This window comes from Zea mays, chromosome 1 (assembly GCF_902167145.1).
Source record: "Zea mays cultivar B73 chromosome 1, Zm-B73-REFERENCE-NAM-5.0, whole genome shotgun sequence".
NCBI classification, from domain to species: domain Eukaryota; kingdom Viridiplantae; phylum Streptophyta; class Magnoliopsida; order Poales; family Poaceae; genus Zea; species Zea mays.
Genome location: NC_050096.1, coordinates 227,670,862 through 227,689,687, shown reverse-complemented (window position 1 = coordinate 227,689,687; position 18,826 = coordinate 227,670,862). Strand labels below are relative to the sequence as shown.

At 47.9% G+C, this 18,826-nt stretch overlaps 1 protein-coding gene across 1 annotated transcript; it reads left to right on the top strand.

Moving 5' to 3' along the window:
- Positions 1-1,602: 1,602 nt before the first annotated feature.
- On the top strand, positions 1,603-6,041 carry LOC103643350 (receptor-like serine/threonine-protein kinase SD1-8). The gene is made up of 6 exons (XM_008666517.4): positions 1,603-3,175; positions 4,120-4,508; positions 4,595-4,805; positions 4,922-5,159; positions 5,256-5,406; positions 5,516-6,041. The coding sequence occupies exons 1-6, from the start codon at positions 1,843-1,845 to the stop codon at positions 5,828-5,830; spliced, it is 2,637 nt and encodes an 878-aa protein (XP_008664739.1). The 5' UTR covers positions 1,603-1,842; the 3' UTR covers positions 5,831-6,041.
- Positions 6,042-18,826: the final 12,785 nt, after the last annotated feature.

Below are 18,826 nucleotides of genomic sequence, written 5' to 3'. Positions count from 1 at the left end.
AGCATCGAGCAAATGACCGCAACAGAAGATCCGACTTTCCCGCGCTGGAGCCCCGTACGATGTAACCAGGCGAGGATAAGTCGGCAGAATCATAGGAAGATAGACAAAAAACGGTTCACTATCTTTTAGGTGCACATTGTTATCATATCCACATGTATTGCCTCACGGTCGAATATATAAGGCCTAGGGGGCACCCCTTCAGAACGATCGATCCCACTACTCAGCCATCCACCTCAACTCTCTACGAGAGCTACCTTGTAACCCATTACATAAAGCATACTCGCCCGGACGTAGGGTGTTACGCATCTCAAAGCGGCCCGAACCTGTAAACACTGTCCATTGTCTCTCGTACATCTGGCACGAACCATTTAGCTACAGTCGGCGACACCGTCCTACTCCTAAAACACCTTGAGGGGCAACCCTGGGTGTGCGGTCGGACCCAAAACACCGACAACTCCCTCTGTCACAGTATATAAGGCGTAACAAACTCTGATTCAAAGACCAAGAAATGTATTTAATTCTGTCTATAACACTGCATCGATGTACGAGTATATAGAGAGCACACCTTATATTATATGGCAATAATAAAAAGTGATTACGCATTATTATATTACGAAACAGAGGGAGTATATCATTTCTTTTCGATTGCCTTCCATTCCACACACAACTACCTTCTCACGTTTTTGCACATGCAGAAGCATGGTGCTGCCACATGGAAGCAAAGGCTGACACAAAACGATAGAGTAAAGTGATAGACGTTCTTCATGCCCGCCCCTACTTTTTTCCATGGCTGCATCTCTTTTCTAATCTACTCGCTCTGTCTCTGTTTATAATTCATTTGATTTTATGCCAAATTTGACCGGATCGTTTTATTTAAATTTTTTGCGAAAAAATAAAAATTCAAAACTATAATTAAAGTATATTATATAGTAGACGATATTACAATAAAAATTAATAATAATTATAAAATTTGTTAAATAAAACGAGTTAGTCAAACTTAGAACAAAAAAGTTAAATGAATTATAATTTGAAATGATGTGACTATAGTTTACTGTAAGATTACCGGGTAAGGTTCATGACCGAGGACAGGCTGACGCAACACGACCGCGTGGCGGCATGGGACCATATTCGTCTGGAGAAGAAGAGCCGAAAAGGCGTTCCCCGACGTTAGCATCGGCGAGCGCGCGTGGGGGTGTGGAAACCACGCGCAGCACCAGGGAGGGCAGAGGCAGAGGGACGGCCGATCGTGTGGTCAACTCAGCACACCTGCAGCTGCAGCAACATCGATCCACGAACAGGGAGAGGGACCCAGGACCAGGAGGCTGCGCTTTTGTCCTTTGCAAAGACAATCGGAGCTCGGAAGCACACCTGCCTTTGCCGGCTGCCACGAGCACCTTTCCATGTTGACGCAGGCGAGCGCATCAGCCGCGCGTATGCAGTTTCCAGATCGTCAGAATCGACCTTGCCTACGCCGCCAGGCCAACCACACCACGCGGTGCAGTGCAGTGCAGTGCTCGAGACACCACCGAACACGACGCGCCGCGGCCCGTCTCGAGTCCTCACTTGCTCAGTCAGTCGTCACCAACTCCATCCATCCATCCATATGCGGATCTGCCTGCCAGGCTCCAGCCTCCAGACCTCTGGGCCGCACCAGCAGGAGCGGAAGAAAGGGCCCTGCTGCCGCGCCGCGACCGCGAACCCGCGTCCAGACGTCGGCGTGCCGTGTCAGCCCCAACCCCCAAAATCCCCCCACAACATCCAAAGGAAACGCAGCACAGGCTGCCCGCGATTAATCAACTCCGCCACGACCAACACGTACGTAACCAGCGGCGGTTCGGCACCATGCGGCGACGACGGTGTCCGCTCCTCGCCGCCGTCCTCTTCCTCTTCCTCCTCCCCCTCTTCCACCGCCACCACGCCGCCAGCGGCACCGACACGGACACGGTCACGCTGGCCGCGCCGCTCATGGGGAACCGGACGCTGGTGTCCGCCGGCAGCGCCAAGTACGTGCTGGGCTTCTTCGCGCCGGACCCGGAATCAGGACGGGCGTACCTCGGGATATGGTTCAACGGCATCCCCGCGCGGACCGTCGTGTGGGTGGCCAACCGCGAGAGCCCCGTCCTGGGCGGCGTGGGCGCCGCCGCGCTCAGGGTCCTCGCCAACGGGAGCCTGGCCATCGTCGTCGTGAACGAGACCGACACCGCCAACTACGACCAGCAGCCCGTGGTCTGGGCGACGCCGCCGCCGGCCACGGCCAGCGGCAGCAACGCCACCGCGCAGCTCCTGGACAACGGCAACCTCGTGCTGCGGGTCCCGGGCGCCGGCGTGGTGTGGCAGAGCTTCGACCACCCCACGGACACGCTCCTGCCGGGCATGAAGCTGGGCATCGACTTCCGCACGGGGCTGGACCGGCGCATGGTCTCGTGGCGCGCCGCGGGGGACCCGTCCCCGGGGGAGTACTCGTTCCGCCTGGACCCGCGCGGCTCGCCGGAGCTCTTCCTCTACCGCGGGTCCGCGCGCGTCTACGGCAGCGGGCCCTGGAACGGCTACCAGTTCACGGGCGTGCCCAACCTCAAGTCCAACAGCCTCCTCACCTTCCGCTTCGTGTCCGCCGCGGACGAGGCCTACTACAGCTACGGCGTGGTAGACAGCGCCGCCGTGCTCACGCGCTTCGTCCTCGACTCGTCGGGGCAGATCCAGCGCCTCATGTGGATCGACATGACCCGCTCCTGGAGCCTCTTCTGGTCCTACCCGCTCGACGAGTGCGACGGCTACCGCGCCTGCGGGCCCTACGGCGTGTGCAGCGTCGAGCGCAGCCCCATCTGCGGCTGCGCGCCGGGCTTCGACCCGCGCTTCCCCAAGGAGTGGGCGCTCAGGGACGGCTCCGGCGGGTGCAGGCGCCGCACGGACCTCGCCTGCGCCGGCGACGGCTTCGCCGCGCTCACCAACATGAAGCTGCCGGAGTCGGCCAACGCCACCGTCGACATGTCCCTCACCCTCGACCAGTGCCGAGAGGCCTGCCTCAGGAACTGCGCGTGCCGGGCCTACGCCGGCGCCAATGTCAGCGCGCAGGGGGCCACCGGCTGCTTCCTGTGGACCGGCGACCTCCTCGACATGAGGCAGTTCGGCAAAGGCGGGCAGAATCTCTTCGTCCGGCTCGCGGCGTCCGACCTACGTGAGTAGCTCACTTCTTGCGCGCCTTCTTCATTACAGTACTTCATTTCACTTTTCCTTTATTTCTCATGTTCATTTAAATTCAAATTGAGGACAAGTTCGGTGCCATTTTGTCAGCATTTTCTTCTCCTTTTTCTGTCAACTAACATAAGGAGGAGTTTGTTGTCATGTATTTTCGGATCAATGCTCATTGAATCGCATTTCAAATATAGAACGCACGCACCGTGAATGAACGATGACTGGCCTCTTGCAGCTGCACTTTGCATGCGGCCGATTTTTCTTGTGAATAGATATTTTCCTTCTCGTTTACTGTACTTTGTTTTACGGTGAGAACGGAGCCCGCCATGTTTGCAGCTAAATACACTTATTTCACACAATAACTTTCTTGTCAGAGTTCATACTTGCCATGCGCGTATACGTGTCACGGGTTTTTCCTTTAGGATAGAAAAGTTGAACAAGGCTGATCAGCAATGCTGCCTAGTCAAACAGTGTGGAGGGCAGAACGAGTGCAGCTGCGATTGTTCAAAGTCACCTTTTTCACCTGCTGAAAATCCGCAGCTCCCTCCAAGGTCAAAAGTCAAAGCCCCCACCGTTTTTGTTAATTTCGATGGTTAAGTTGGCAACTGCAGTTAGGTCCAACGACAATGACGCCCACTTTTGAAAAAAAAAGAAGGCCAGCACCAATGTTCACTTTTTGTTAATTTAGGTTAACACAATAAATACCAGACCTTTGACTCTTTAGCAGACCCAGAAGCTGCATTATCCTGCAAAAGGATAAATGAAATCGAGCTACCGATCTGCCAGATGTTCAGAAACAGAAACTGAACGTGCCGTATAATTAGCTGCATGCATAGTTTGATCAATTCATCAAGGATCACATTCCAACCTACCTTACTGTTTATTGGTGCATGCTAACCGAACTGTGAAACTCTCTGCATCTTCCAGCTCTCAGCAGCTCTTCGCCAGCAGACACGGACGGGCGAACCAAGAGGCTCGTCGAGATCATCGTCCCATCGGTTGCCGCACCGGCGCTGCTGCTGCTGGCCGGACTCTGCATCTGCGCCGTGAGGACGAGAAGGCGCAGGACGAAGGAGAAGGAGGCCATCCCCCTGGCGCTGCTGAGAGACGCGCAGAGGCAGAGCGCGCCGTTCGGACGAAGGAACCAGATCGCCGCGTCCACCGACGCGCAGGACGAGTCCCTTCACGACGGCCAGCAGGGCGGCAGCCAGGACTGCGACCTGCCGTCGTTCGACGTCGAGACGATCCAGGCCGCCACGGGCAACTTCTCGGCTCACAGCAAGATCGGCCAGGGCGGGTTCGGGCCCGTCTACATGGTAAACCGAAAACTCCAGTCTTGCATGGCATGCATGTAATGTATGGTAAACCGAAAACTGCTGATGATGATGGTGCTCTTCTGCAGGGGAAGCTGGACAGCGGGCAGGACATCGCCGTGAAGAGGCTGTCGCGGCGGTCCACGCAGGGGCTCCGGGAGTTCAAGAACGAGGTGAAGCTGATAGCCAAGCTGCAGCACAGGAACCTCGTCAGGCTCCTCGGCTGCTGCATCGACGGGTCGGAGAGGATGCTGGTCTACGAGTACATGCACAACCGGAGCCTCAACACCTTCCTCTTCAGTAAGTCGCCCGCCCGCTAGCTACCTGTTGGCTGCCGCTGCCACCGGGAATGGATCGAATCCTGGCACGCGTGAGGTAGTGAGGATTAATTAACGCTTGTTGTCCGCCGCCCGCAGATGAGGAGAAGCAGCCGATGCTGAGCTGGGAGAAACGGTTCAGCATCATCAACGGCATCGCGAGGGGCATACTGTACCTGCACCAGGATTCGGCGCTGAGGATCATCCACAGGGACCTCAAGGCCAGCAACATTCTGCTCGACAAGGACATGAACCCCAAGATCTCCGACTTCGGTGTCGCCAGGATATTCGGGACCGACCAGACGGCCGCGTACACCAAGAAAGTAGTCGGAACATAGTGAGTGAGCGGCAGCGGCCTCGTCCATCCATATTTATTTATTAGGTTTCAGATCAACTATAGCATTGACTTATTCTTGCTTTCACCTGCATGCAGTGGGTATATGTCTCCTGAGTACGCCATGGACGGAGTCTTCTCCACCAAGTCCGACGTGTTCAGCTTCGGCGTTCTGGTGCTCGAGATCGTCAGCGGGAAGAAGAACAGAGGGTTCTACCACACCGAGCTTGACCTCAACCTCCTAAGATATGTGAGTGTGCGATCTGACTTGTACTCCTGCATATGGCAGCTCAACCATTGCTGCAGCGAGTCACTCATGCATGGCAGGGCTTGGTTTCCGGCCGCTTTCCGCTTTGCAGGCGTGGAGGCTGTGGAAGGACGGCGAGAGCCTGGAGTTCATGGACCAGTCCATCGCGGACACGTCCAACGCGGCGGAGGTGCTCAAGTGCATCCAGATCGGGCTGCTGTGCGTGCAGGAGCAGCCGAAGCGCCGGCCCACCATGTCGGCGGTCACCACGATGCTCACCTGCGAGAACCCCACTCTGCCGGAGCCATGCGAGCCGGCGTTCAGCACGGGGAGGAACCACGACGACGACGACGAGGACCCGGAGGCGAAGGCCTGCCGGTCTAACAGCGCCAGCAGCTGGACTTGCACCGTCGTCGAGGGTAGATGAGATAGATTACTGACTGTTTCTGCTGCGATGTGTACTGTAAATATCAAAGCATTTTTAACTTCAACAGCAGTGAGATTAATTCAATTGAATTTACCTAAACATTGAACAGCAGTGGGCCTGGTCAATGTTAGTAGTACGACATTTTACTTTTACCTGAAGTGATGATGGTCCAGATTTTTTCGGACGGAGTGAAAGATGGTTCCCTGATTCACCGAGACTTGTGATCCTGGTTGACAATCGTTTTGGAACAAAGGTTGACAAGTTTTCAGTACTCGTCAACTAACGAAGAGGCCGAACACTATGTGGGTGTTTGAATGTACTAGAGCTAATAGTTAGTGGCTAAAATTAGCTGGAGACATACAAACACCTTAGCTAATAGTTCAACTATTACCTATTTTTAGTAAATTAGTTAATATTCAGCTAGCTATTTGTTAGCTAGCTATTTCCACTAGCAATTTTTTAGCCAACTAACTATTAGTTGTAGTACATTCAAACACCCCCTAAGCATTTCGGCGATGCACACAATTCACACGACCATGAGATCGAAAACGCAACGTCAAAGTTGGAACGGTCCTAATTCACGGTCCTTCGCTTCTCCTCTATATATCACCCTGTTCCAAGAAAGATACAATTCTAAACAGTGCTCAGCTGGACTGATTCAAGTTTAACCTAAATTTATATATGTGGAAATAGCTCTTTACAGTGGTTGCTTGCTGGATACTGTCCGGTACTTTTGAGTAGTAAGTTTCTTATTTATTTTCATCATCCGATATATGTAGATTGTTTACTAATTATAAAAAAAATAATGATTATCAAACCAAATAAGTATTATTGTATTTGTTATGAAATAAAATTTTATAATCTATCTGTTTGGAGTCTTAAATGCTTGTATTGTTTTCCCATACATTCAATCAAATTTAAGTTAATTTAATTCTAGTTAAAGCTAGATTTATATTCTTTCGCGATGAAATACTGGTCTTAAATGTTGATATTCTCTCTATAAATGTAATCAAATTTAAGTTAGTTTGACTCTAATTTAGCTAAAATTGCATTCGATCTTTCTGCGATGAACTTAATATTTCTGGTGGTTGCATGGATACCGTGTACTCCCTCTATCTAAATCTTAAAAGAACGACGTTCTTACTTTTTTATAAGCTAAAATTTTAGTTTTAACAAATATTTTTATATATAAACATTAATAATTATATTATATAATTAGTATAACTAGTTAAATCTCTAAATAGTTTAAATAAAAATTAGAAATATTAACAATAACTTATATAAATCTCGGTAAATTTAAAAGTCCGACCAGTATGTATCTCCTAGTGTCCTTTTTAGTAGGAACAATTGGATCTATACCATTAAAAGATCAAAACTTTAGATATATATCATGGACCCCACATGTCATTGACTCATGTGGACCCACATGTAAGTGAGATAGTAATGGTATAGATCTAAAGTGGTGATCTTTTAATGGTATGGATCCAAATTTCCCTTTTTAGTATGGAAGGAGTACGTTTGTTCTGTTCCTTTCATTCACTGTAGCTGCTAGCCACTTGCTAATTAAAGCAAACCGCAAATTAAGAGACCAGGACGTTTTGGTTCGGCTTTGTGTCCTGGACTCTTGGTGGCACCGCGTACACTGACCAGAGATGAAAAAGCAATTTCACGTGGAGAGATTAGCAAAATATTTTTCGCGTGTTGATGGAAGTTCCAAAGCCAATCTTGTGTTCCTAAAGCATGATTCAAATACATTTTGTGCACTGGGCTTGACTTAAAAACAAGCTAGGTATAAAAGGCTCGACTTCAAAACAGGTTAGGTATAAAATTTGAAATCATATAGAATACTTGACTGGTCTGGTCGAGCTCTGGCTTTAGCTCAATACATAAGCTTCATATCATGGCTTGAAAGCATTTAGGTCTTTAGTTGAGTTTTGATTATTAATGACAATATAAGATTATTGTGACTAATATATGTTTTACATAAACTTTGTGAGTTAGGTCACGATAACGGAGAATGATTAGGCTTATATGGTATTCATGTCTCTATTAATAGAAATTAATTGTCGGTTTTCAAAAACACGAGCGAGAAGATTAATGATCTGCTAGTTCTAAGTGTTAATTAAGTTGTTGAACAGTTAGAGTAGTGATAAGATATTTATTTTTTCTTGATTGTACTATAAAGGCATCGACGAGTAATTTAACCTAGACAAGTCTAGTTAGAAGTGATGATGTATACTTGTAAAAACTAGTTATAGGTAAACCCATGAGAGCCCATAAGAAGTTTGAACCAAAACTCAACTCAAAAAGTGAACAAAAAAAGTGAGTCAGCGGTGCAATTGCACTAGATGTATCCGACGGGCACTAGATATAGGCCACTGGACAAGAGTATGTCCTATTGAAAATCAATGTATCACTAGTGTGTCTAGTGTGCACCGGACATGGCGTGAATAGGGCACAAGAGAGTTGGCAGAACTGGTCTCAGACTTGATGTACTCATCAGACGTGTTCAGTGTGCCATCAGACAGGGTACTCAAAGAGGTTACAAATTATGTTTGAGATGATGAGTACTCACTGAGCGTGTCCGATGTACCACCAAAAATAGCATCAAACTAGATACTCAAAGAGGTCTGCAACCTTGCACTCGCACTGTACTCACTAGACATGTCTAGTGTGACACAAATGTGAGCACTAGAGAACTAGATAGCAATATAGTAACACCTAGTTTTTTAAAACTAGCTATTGGCACCAAACATGAACAATGTAGAAAATGACCAACTAGGTTGAGTGAAGGGGTAATAGCTAGTTCCTTTGCTTGGAACTCCACGAGCTGGTGGGAGGGTCTAAGTGCAAAATTATGCAACTACACTTGAATCATGATCTAAAGGCCTAAGAGGTTTGTTTGATAAATACGAGAAGGTAAATAAGAGGTAGATGCATAAGATGAGCCTATTAATGATTTTGGTTAGGTCATTTGTGACACACAGAGAAATTTTGGAATAAAAAGAGAGAATTAAGTTCTAGAGCATATTAAAGGATCACAAAAACTGTTATATCCAAATTAAGTTCTAGTGTATGTTAGAAATTAACTTCTAGCTAGGTACCACACTAGAATGGTTATAATTAAAGACAAAGAATGGTGTATACGACAAGGGATTTAGGGAGTTACTAAACTTATAAAGAAGATGCTTCAGAATGATGGTGAATTGTCTACCACTATGTACAACAAAAATAGGTTATCTGCACTATGGAATTAGAGATGCATAAGATACATGCATGTCCTAATGACTACATCCTCTACCGCAGTGTGGATTACAAGAATTGGATTGATAGTCACCTAGAGGGGGTGAATAGACGACACCTGAATATTAAACAATTAAATCAAAACCTGATTCCAATTAATGTTTAGAATGAGAGCGAATATAAACCAAGTGAGAGAAAATAGTTATATTGCACTTGTTGCTGTTATAGATGTGAAATTAATTTGGAGAGCAACTGAAGTGACTAAGAATGAGATGAACTAAAAACAAAAGAACTTAGAAGGGAAGATAGAAAAATAAATTACAACAAAAAGTAAAGAACACAAGAAGACACGCGATTTCCAAAGAACATATGTCCCCATAGAGGTGTCCATCGAACCATTGCCGTATAGTAAACTCGCCGACCCAACTATAGTAAACTCGCCGACCCAACTACACATAATATTCTACCCTTTTTAGGGGCTTACAAGTGGAACCTTTGCCACTTGGTGATGTCGGTGTTTTGGGTCCGACCGTGCACCCAGGGTTGCCCCTCGAGGTGCTTTTTGGAGTAGGACGGTGTTACCGACTGTAGCTCGATGGTTCGTGCCAGATGCACGAGAGACAGTGGACAATTTTGTACAGGTTCGGGCCGCTTTGAGACGCGTAATACCCTACGTCCTGGCGTGGATACTTTGTGTGGTGGGTTATAAGGGGGTCCTATAGTATCAGGGATGTTAGAGAACTTAGTAGATGGCTAAGTGGTGAGATATGTTTTTGAGGGGATGCCCCATAGGCCTTATATACTCGACCGTGGGGCGTTACATGCGGATATGATAACAACGTGAGCCTAAGTAATAGTGAACCGAGCCTATCTTCCTATAATTCCGCCGACCTATCTCCGTTCAGTTCCGATGTATGGGGACACTGTACGGGAAGGTCGGATCATTGCTGTGGTTGCTGCTCAAATTCATCGGGTCGTCTGGGTTTGTGTTGATCCAATCTTATGTCAATCCACTTCACTGGACGTCCCTCCCTAGGCCCACGAAGGGATGACCTTGCGAACTATTGGGCCCAAGGCCTTTCGCGAGGTCTTTTAGCCTTCCAGTGGACCCGAGGGATATCTGTCCCCCACAAGCCCCCAATCTTTGGGTTGATTTTGAAATAATTGGCCCAAAGATTCTAGGTACAGCTTGCAGTTTTTGATTTTAATAAGGAATGTCTTGAAAATAGGTCTGTTGAGCCGTTGCTTCTGAACTCTGAGTGACTCGATAAAAACGATCTTCTGTTGTTTTCTTCCGCCATTATTCATCGGCCTTCGCTTTGTTCCTCAGAAATCGGTGCTCTGTCTCGAGTTTATGCTTTGGAGATCAGCATTCTGCTCTTTGGACTTCATGATTCATTGGGTGCACCGAAGGTGCACCCAATGGGTGTAGCCCCCGAGCTTCGAGTGGATTACTGAAAATAATCCACTCGAAGGTCTTCATTTCAAGTCTTTTTAGAAATTATTTTTATTTTGAACTCATGCTTTAGAAGTCAGCGTTGTTTTATTTTCATCTCATGCTTTAGAAATCACCATTCTGTCTTTTTGGGGTTGATGATCCATTGGGTGCACTGGAGGTGCACCCAATGGGTGTAGCCCCCGAGCTTTGAGTGGATTACTGAAAATAATCTACTCAAAGGTCTTCATCTCGTGTTGTTTTTAGGAATCATCCTTTCATCCTCGCTGAATGCCTTAGAAACCAGCATTATATCATCAACTTTATGCTTTAGAGGTCAGCATATAGTTTTGCCTTTGAGATCGAGCATGCAATCTGCCCATGTCCTGTTAGGTTTGAAATTTATTTGATCTGCGACAGATTGGACGTTCGATAGATGGCTCTTGGCTAGTCTTCATATCACTTCGTGCTTCAATGCTTTTGTTGATTAGACTTGTACCTCATCGGCTATTTTTGGCTTTTCTCTGATCTCTGCCGATATCTTCCTTCTGTCTTGATACATTCATTGTGTATACTGTATGGATGTGACTGCTTGGGAAAATATATTGAAAATTCCTGGACGTCCCCCCAATGGGTGTAGGCAAGGGACGACTTGGTGCACTAAGCGTTTAGCAAACTGCTCCTGAGTAGTAACTTGACGTGACCGCGGGTGTAATCATATCGTCCAAGCAGTTGACTTGAGTCCCAATGGGTGTCGTGTTACGTGAAACAGCGCCAGCCGCTTAACTTGTTTCCAGACGATTTGAATTGCTTATTGAATATTTGCGACTGTTCAGTGACCGTGGTAGGAGGTGAGCGGTTGCCTCCTTCTTCTATAAATAGTGTGCTTGCTTCACTGGCATCTTCACACATCTCTCTGCCGCTTGTTGCTTACTCTCTTCTCTTCTCTTCTACTCCCATAGAGCAAGAAAGGCAGAAGCTCCTCGCACCATTCCGGCGACAAGCGGAAGCGCGAGCCGACTCCTCCCTCGGAGGACTTCGGCGATTCCGAGTACTCGGAGGAGGAGTTCTCCTCCGAGTCCGAGGGGTCGCCGGTCCACGCCTCTCCCCTGGCGTCGTCTGACGACTCAGACGATTCCCAGGGGATTGCTGTGGAGGTGTGGACATACATTCGGGCCGTCGAGCGCGCTGGGCTCGAGGGCTCGGATGAGTCGGAGGTCTCCTCGGACGAGGGGAACTCCTCTGACTCGTCCGGGGAGGGGAGCGACGGTGACGACGGCGGCGAGGGCGACGGCGACGACGGGGGCGGCAGCGGCGATGGCGATGGCGACAGCAGCAAGGGCGACGGCAAGGGCGGCAGCGGCAAGGCCAGTGGCTATGTGCCACTGGCTTAGATGTTAGTATAGATAAATAGCAGTAGAAGTAGTATTAGTAGAATAATGTAGTAGTAGTTAGTAGTATAGTGTAGTGAAATGTAATGTAGTAGTGTAATGTATCGAACAGTGGGAAGAAGACCAACTCATAATAAGTTGGTTTTTAAGTTTGTGGAGATACTTCCTCTCCTTATATAATGAAGAAGACTTCATCCCGTTCTGTGTGCGTTTCTTTGCTTTTCCATCGTTCCTTTTGCAGTCGGTCGATCGATTGTATTTGTGCTTAATGTAGCCGTTGTTCTCGGAGGTAATGCTCGAGTAACGACTTGGAATTGTTGAGTCGCATTTTAAGTCCACCTGCATATTCGTAGAGAAAAAACGGCTAATTTACTGTCAGTATCTTCAGAGGTAATAGCCGAATGGTTTTTTTTGCGACGCCGGCGTTTTAGATGTAACAGCCGAGTCCTTTTGAGCCACATCAGCATTTTAGAAATAACGACCGAGTGATTACTGGTGACGTCGGCGTTTTAGAAGTAACAGCCGAGTTACATCGAGCCATGTCGGCGTTTTAGAAATAATGACCGAGTGAAGACTGGTGACGGCAGTGTTTTAGAAATAACAGCTGAGTTACATCAAGCCACGTCAGCGTTTTAGAAGTAACAACCGAGTGATGACTGGGCACTTTTAGAATCGGTGCCTGACCCGAGAAAACCCTATTTGTACCGCGCCGTCGCATGCCTCTGCATTCTGAGCCCTAGCCTTACTTTCTGCTTCCAGACCTTCTCTGTTTCCCTTTGATCTTGCTTCCGCTCAGTTCGCCGACGAGATTGAGATGGCGCCCAAGCGGAAGAGTCAGAATTCCGCCGCTGCGATTATTCCTCCCATCGATCCCAACAGCCAATTACCTTTCGCAGGTAATCATATGTCTGTTGTTTCCGAGTCGGACCTTTTCCATCTTGTCTCTGTCGGAGTTCTTCCCCCGAAGGAGCTTTGCTTTTGGCGGATCTGTCGTGGGGTTACTGTCCCGACCGAGGATACCCACGAGTCCGTTATTTACATTCCTTTTCTCATTCGCGGCCTTGCTCTTCCTATTTCTCCTTTCTTTCGCGGTCTCCTTGATTTCTACCATCTGAATCTGACTCATCCGAATCCCAACTCTATTATGCAAGTTTCTATTTTTGTTCACTTGTGCGAAGCCTACCTTGGAATTCTTCCTCATTTTGGTTTGTGGAAATACTTGTATCACTGTCGGCCTGGAATGGCTGGGGGGCAGCACCAGCTCGTGGGTGGTGTGAGTTTGGAGATGCGCCGTGGGAGGAAGACAGAGTACCTCGACATCCCACTCAAGGACAACATCAAAGGATGGCGCTTGGAGTGGTTTATTGTAGAGGATCATGGCAAGTCCCTCCCCCCTCGGTCAGGGAGACAGCCGGATGTTCGCGCTCCAAGTTGGACTGAATCCCCCACAGACTTGGAGATAACAGAGGCCAAGGTTTTGCTTGCTGAAATTGGTTTGTTGAAGGAGAGAGGTCTGACTGTTGAAGCTGTAGTTGCAGACTTTGTTTTTAAGAATATTCAGCCACTGAAGGACAGAGCATACCCGGCTTATTTGTATAGTGGTGTCACTGATTCAACCCGGGTTACCAACAAGAGGATTCCTGCTGTGGATTTGGTAAGCCGACTGGAGATGATTCTTAGAGGCAAAGTATCGAATATTGGTGCTCCTGTTGCATATTCTGCCTAGAATCTGCCACCTTCCAAGACTTTTTTCAATTTTGTGTCCAATCCTCCTGCTAGTGACAGTGGCTTGGGTCTTAGAGTGCGACCCTCTCCCGAAGAAGTCAAGGCTCTGGTTGCTTCACTTGGTGACCCCCCCAATGATGAGAGGAAAGTTCACTTTGAGATGCCTATAAACCCAAGCGATGCAGAGATAAGTGCTATGCTGGACATGTTGGCTGAGGATTCTTCTGACTTGGTCCCTGCTGAAACCATAGTTGTTGCAACTATCCCAGAGCCTGGAAAAACCTTGAATGCTCAAAAATCTGATAGTGCTCGCCCAAAGCGCCTTCGCCCAGCCAATCATCCAACTGCTCCTGCCGAGGGGAAGAAGAAGAAGAAAAAGAGACGGCTTCGGCGAGTGTCGTGTTTGGACCAGGAAGCTGGCCCTTCTGCTCCTGCTGCTGAAGAAGTGCCAGTGGAACTTTCTACTGGAGTTGATCCCAATGGGTGTGACCCTGCTGACGCTGACCCCAATGGGTGTGACCTCGATGATGCTGAACCCACTGGATGTGATCTTGCTCGAGCTGAACCCAATGGGTGTAATCCTGCCAGAGCTGACCCCAATGGGGGTATTGTTCGTATTGTTGACGAGGACGAAGTGGAAGAAGAGGAGATTCCCTTAATTCGGAAGAATAGTCGGTGTTACATAGTCAGTGGGGAGAGTAGCGATATTCCTTCTCCAGCTTTGTCTACTCTCGTTGGTCTGCAGGAATTGTCCATAGCTAACTTTGATCAGGCTCTCGAGGATGTGGTACCTGAAGATATGCTGTCCGAGCCAACAGATGGTGGTACGATGGATGTTTGCTCTGACAATCCAGATGTGGGATTAGAGTTATCTCGAGCAGCGTCTCGTGCATCATCGACCTTGGAGTGTGGTCTTCGGAGTCAAGAGGCTGGTCCAAGTTGTTCCATTCCCATGGAGGTGGCTGAGAATCATTCAGCCTTAGAGGTGGCTGCTGCAGAGAACCTGGTCCTCAGGGATGGTGCAAGCAGTTACCCAGCCCCCGAGGGTGTTGCCGGTAATGATCTGGCTCCGGTGGGCAGCGCGAGCTACAACCCAGCCCCCAAGGGTGCTGCCGGTGGTGATCCGGCTCCGATGGGCAGTGCGGGCTGCGACCTAGCCCCCGAGGGTGTCCGAGCGGGCTCCCCTTCTCATACCTCCATGGATGTCCTCGTCGGGTCTTCTCCTCCACATTCTGATTGTATGGCAGCAACACGTGCTTCAAATCAGGAAGTCACCTTAGAGACCGGCGCACCTGATGCTAGAGTTCTGATTCCTGCTGGTGATGTTGAGTTGATCCCTGATGATGCTCTTCAGATTGCCTCAGTTGATATTCCTTCATCGAGCCATCAACTGGCTTCTCATGATTTGGGGCTTCCTTCATTCTTCTCCAATCTTCAGGTAATTTAGCTTTTCTTGATTTGGCTATACTCCAGGCAAAATACTGTCTCTACACTCATTTGTTTTCAATATCAGGCTTTGGTCGACGAGATGGCTGGTCAGCTGAGATCACAAGGTGCCTCTGTCCCAGAAGGAGCTCTGTCTCTGGCGCATTGGAATCCGATGTTGCTTCAGAGGCAAATATCTGATTTGAAAATGACAAATGCTGGTTAGTGTCTTTGTTTCCTCATTGGCTACTTGATTAATCTGCTTTTTAACTAAATATCCTTCTTCGACTGCTTTGTGCTAGATATGGCCCGGCGGTACTCTGAGCTCGAGGAGAAGTATTCTCAAGGTCAGATGGACCTGGTCCGGGTTTCTGCTTCTTTAGATGATGCCAACTCATTGAATTCCTCTCTCAGGGCTTAGATTGACTCTGAAAGGGTGGCTAATGAAGTAAGTTTACTTGACTTTCTATGCTGTGTTTTTACTACCTGCTGGGTGTTTGAGAGCTGATTCTTGTCTGTAGGAAGAAAAACGTGCCCTTGCAGCCTCTCGCGATAACCTTGATATGTTGTATCACGACGCCAACAATTCTTTGACTATCTTGGAAAGGAGCCATCGTTTTACCATGGCGGATTTGGATAATCACCGTCACAAGCTGCAAGAGTCACAGGATGAAATCCTTCGCCTTAGGCAATTGGTGTTGAGCAAAGATTCTGTCATCAAGGATCTACGCGCTTCCAAAAGATCAGTCGCCCAGGAGCTAGAAGCTGCTCGGCTGGCTGTCAAGGTTGCTGAAGACACTTCCACTACTTTGAAGGCTCAGCGCGACAAGGCTATGGACAAAGCCATTCACGCGGGGGCGGATCTTGATGAGAAGGCCGGTCGTGATTGTTCCTGACGACATAATTGCTGATGTCAACGCTGCTCCTGACCCTTCAAGTCGCCCTTCTTCATCAGTTGCTCCTGAGAAAAACATTACCAAGTAGAAACACTGAATGCATTGTGTATGTGGTCAATGTGCTCGAATATTCTGTTAGAAAGTGTTCTCGATACTGAATGCTATTATTATTTTTCTGTTGTTTGAATTCAACAATGATTGCATAAGTAAGTGCAGTGTGATGGTTTTGAAACTTCTTTCTATTTCGCGAGGCATAGAGATCGCCCTAAGACGAGTAATCGCAAGCGTGCTTATGCTGGATCGAGTAGACATGAGCATGTCGCGTCGATTTAAGTCACTACCGACTTAAACCGACTGCTCCGTTAGTAGGGTCTACTGGTCACCCTAGGTTAAGTAAGTGTGAGCATGTCACACCACCTTAAGTCATCGCCGACTTAAGTCGATTGCTCCGTTAGTAGGGTATAGTGGTCACCCTGAGTTAAGTAAGCGTGAGCATGTCACACCGCCTTAAGTCATCGCCGACTTAAGTCGATTGCTCCGTTCGTAGGGTATAGTGGTCACCCTGAGTTAAGTAAGCGTGAGCATGTCACGCCGCCTTAAGTCATCGCCGACTTAAGTCGATTGCTCCGTTAGTAGGGTATAGTGGTCACCCTGAGTTAAGTAAGCGTGAGCATGTCACACCGCCTTAAGTCGTCGCCGACTTAAGTCGATTGCTCCGTTAGTAGGGTATAGTGGTCACCCTGAGTTGAGTGAGCTTGTAGTTTGACAATAAACAGTTCGAGTGCCTTTGAGAATGAAGTCTTTTTATTGATGGTGTATTTTCCAATTACAGAATACAATGTCGTCCCAATAACTTTTGAAATCTAGCTAGGGGTAAAACTTCCTGAGATGCTCTATATTCCATGAGTTCCCTATTTTCGTGCCATCCATTTGAGTAAGACGATATGATCCAGGCCAAGTGACTTCTGCTACTATGAATGGTCCTTCCCATAGTGGTGACAATTTGTGCTGTCCCTCCCCCGTTAGAATTCGGCGGACGACAAGATCTCCCACTGCGAAGGATTGATGTCGTATGGCCTTATCATGATAGCGCCTCCGAGTTTGCTGGTACCTGGCTAACTGAATCACTGTATTCAATCGTTCTTCTAGTATATCAACATCTTCCAGTCTAGTAGCCTCAGCTTCGGCTATGTTTTCGAAGATCAATCTTGGTGCCCCAAACTTGAGATCAGCAGGTAGCACTGCCTCCGAACCATAGACCATAAAGAAGGGAGTGTTTCCATGCAAAGCTCGGCTAGGTTGAGTTCTTAGGCTCTAGACCACAAACGACAACTCTCTGATCCACTTTCCTGCGAACTTTTCATTCTTGTCGAAGACTTTTTTCTGAGTGCTTCCAATATCATTCTGTTGGCTCTTTCTACTTGCCCGTTGGCTCTTGGGTGTGCCACTGATGCATACTTGATCTGGATGCTTTTTTGTTCGCAGAAATCAAAGAACTCTGAACTAGTGAAATTGGATCCTAGGTCAGTTATGATGATATTCAGTATTCTGAACCTGAATATTATGTCTTGTATGAATTCCACTGCCTTAGCTGAAGTTAGAGAAGCGATGGGCTTGTACTCTATCCACTTAGTGAATTTGTCAATAGCAACCAGTACATGAGTGTGTCCTCCTTGAGCTTTCTTGAAGGGTCCAATCATATCCAGTCCTCAGCATGCGAATGGCCATGTTACAGGTATGGTTTGCAGTTGTTGTGCTGGTAAATGTTGCTGTTTTGATAAGTATTGACAAGCTTCACATCTCTGGACTAACTCGGTTGCGTCACTCTTTGCCGTTGGCCAGTAGAAACCAGACCTGAAGACCTTCCCAACCAGAGTCCTAGATGCTACGTGTATCCCGCATTGCCTAGCGTGGACCTCATCTAGTAGTTGCTTTCCATTAGCCGAAAGAATGCATTTCATGAGGACTCCTGTCGCGGCCTTATGTATAGTGTTTCCCCAATGAGAGTATAGTGAGTTGACTGCCTTGCAATGCGCTCTGCTGCATTTTTGTCATCCGGCTCCTCCTCGTTCTTTATATATCTGATGATTGGCTCCCTCCAGTCATCAGAATCTGACTCTAGTTGGCTCAGAATATTGAACTCTTCTGCCCGATCTAATGAAATGCTCGGGCGTAGTACTTCTTGGACGAAAACTCCAGGCGGGACCTGAGTCCGACTGGATCCTAGCTTTGACAACGCATCAGGTGCCGTGTTGCGATCTCTCTCCACATGATGAAATTCCAGCCCTTTGAATTTGTCCTCTAGCTTTCGGACGGCCATGCAGTACTTGCCCATTGAGTCATTCGAGCAATCCCATTCTTTGTTTATCCGACTTATGACCACCAGTGAATCTCCATATACCATCAGTCTCTTGATGCCCAGTGACATAGCAGTGTTCAGTCCATAATTAAAGCTTCATATTCTGCTGCATTATTGGACGCTGAGAATAGTAACTAAAGAGCATATTTGAGTTGTTCACCTCCAGGTGCAATGAAGAGGATTCCTACGCCTGCCCCCTGCAGTTTTAACGAGCCATCGAAATACATCCGCCATACTTCTGCAATCTCCGGGTTATCTGGCACTTGTTGCTCGGTCCATTCTGATACGAAGTCAACTAGTGCTTGAGTCTTGATTGCAGTGCGAGGTCCAAATTCAATGTCGTGAGCTCTCAGCTTGCAGGCCCACTTGGCTATTCTTCCGATGGCTTCTTTGTTGTGGAGAATATCCTCTATTGGAAATCCAATGACTACTATGACTTTGTGGTCGTCGAAGTAGTGACGGAACTTGCGTACAGTTAGAAGTGCTGCATATAATAGTTTTTGAACTTGAGGATATTTCTTC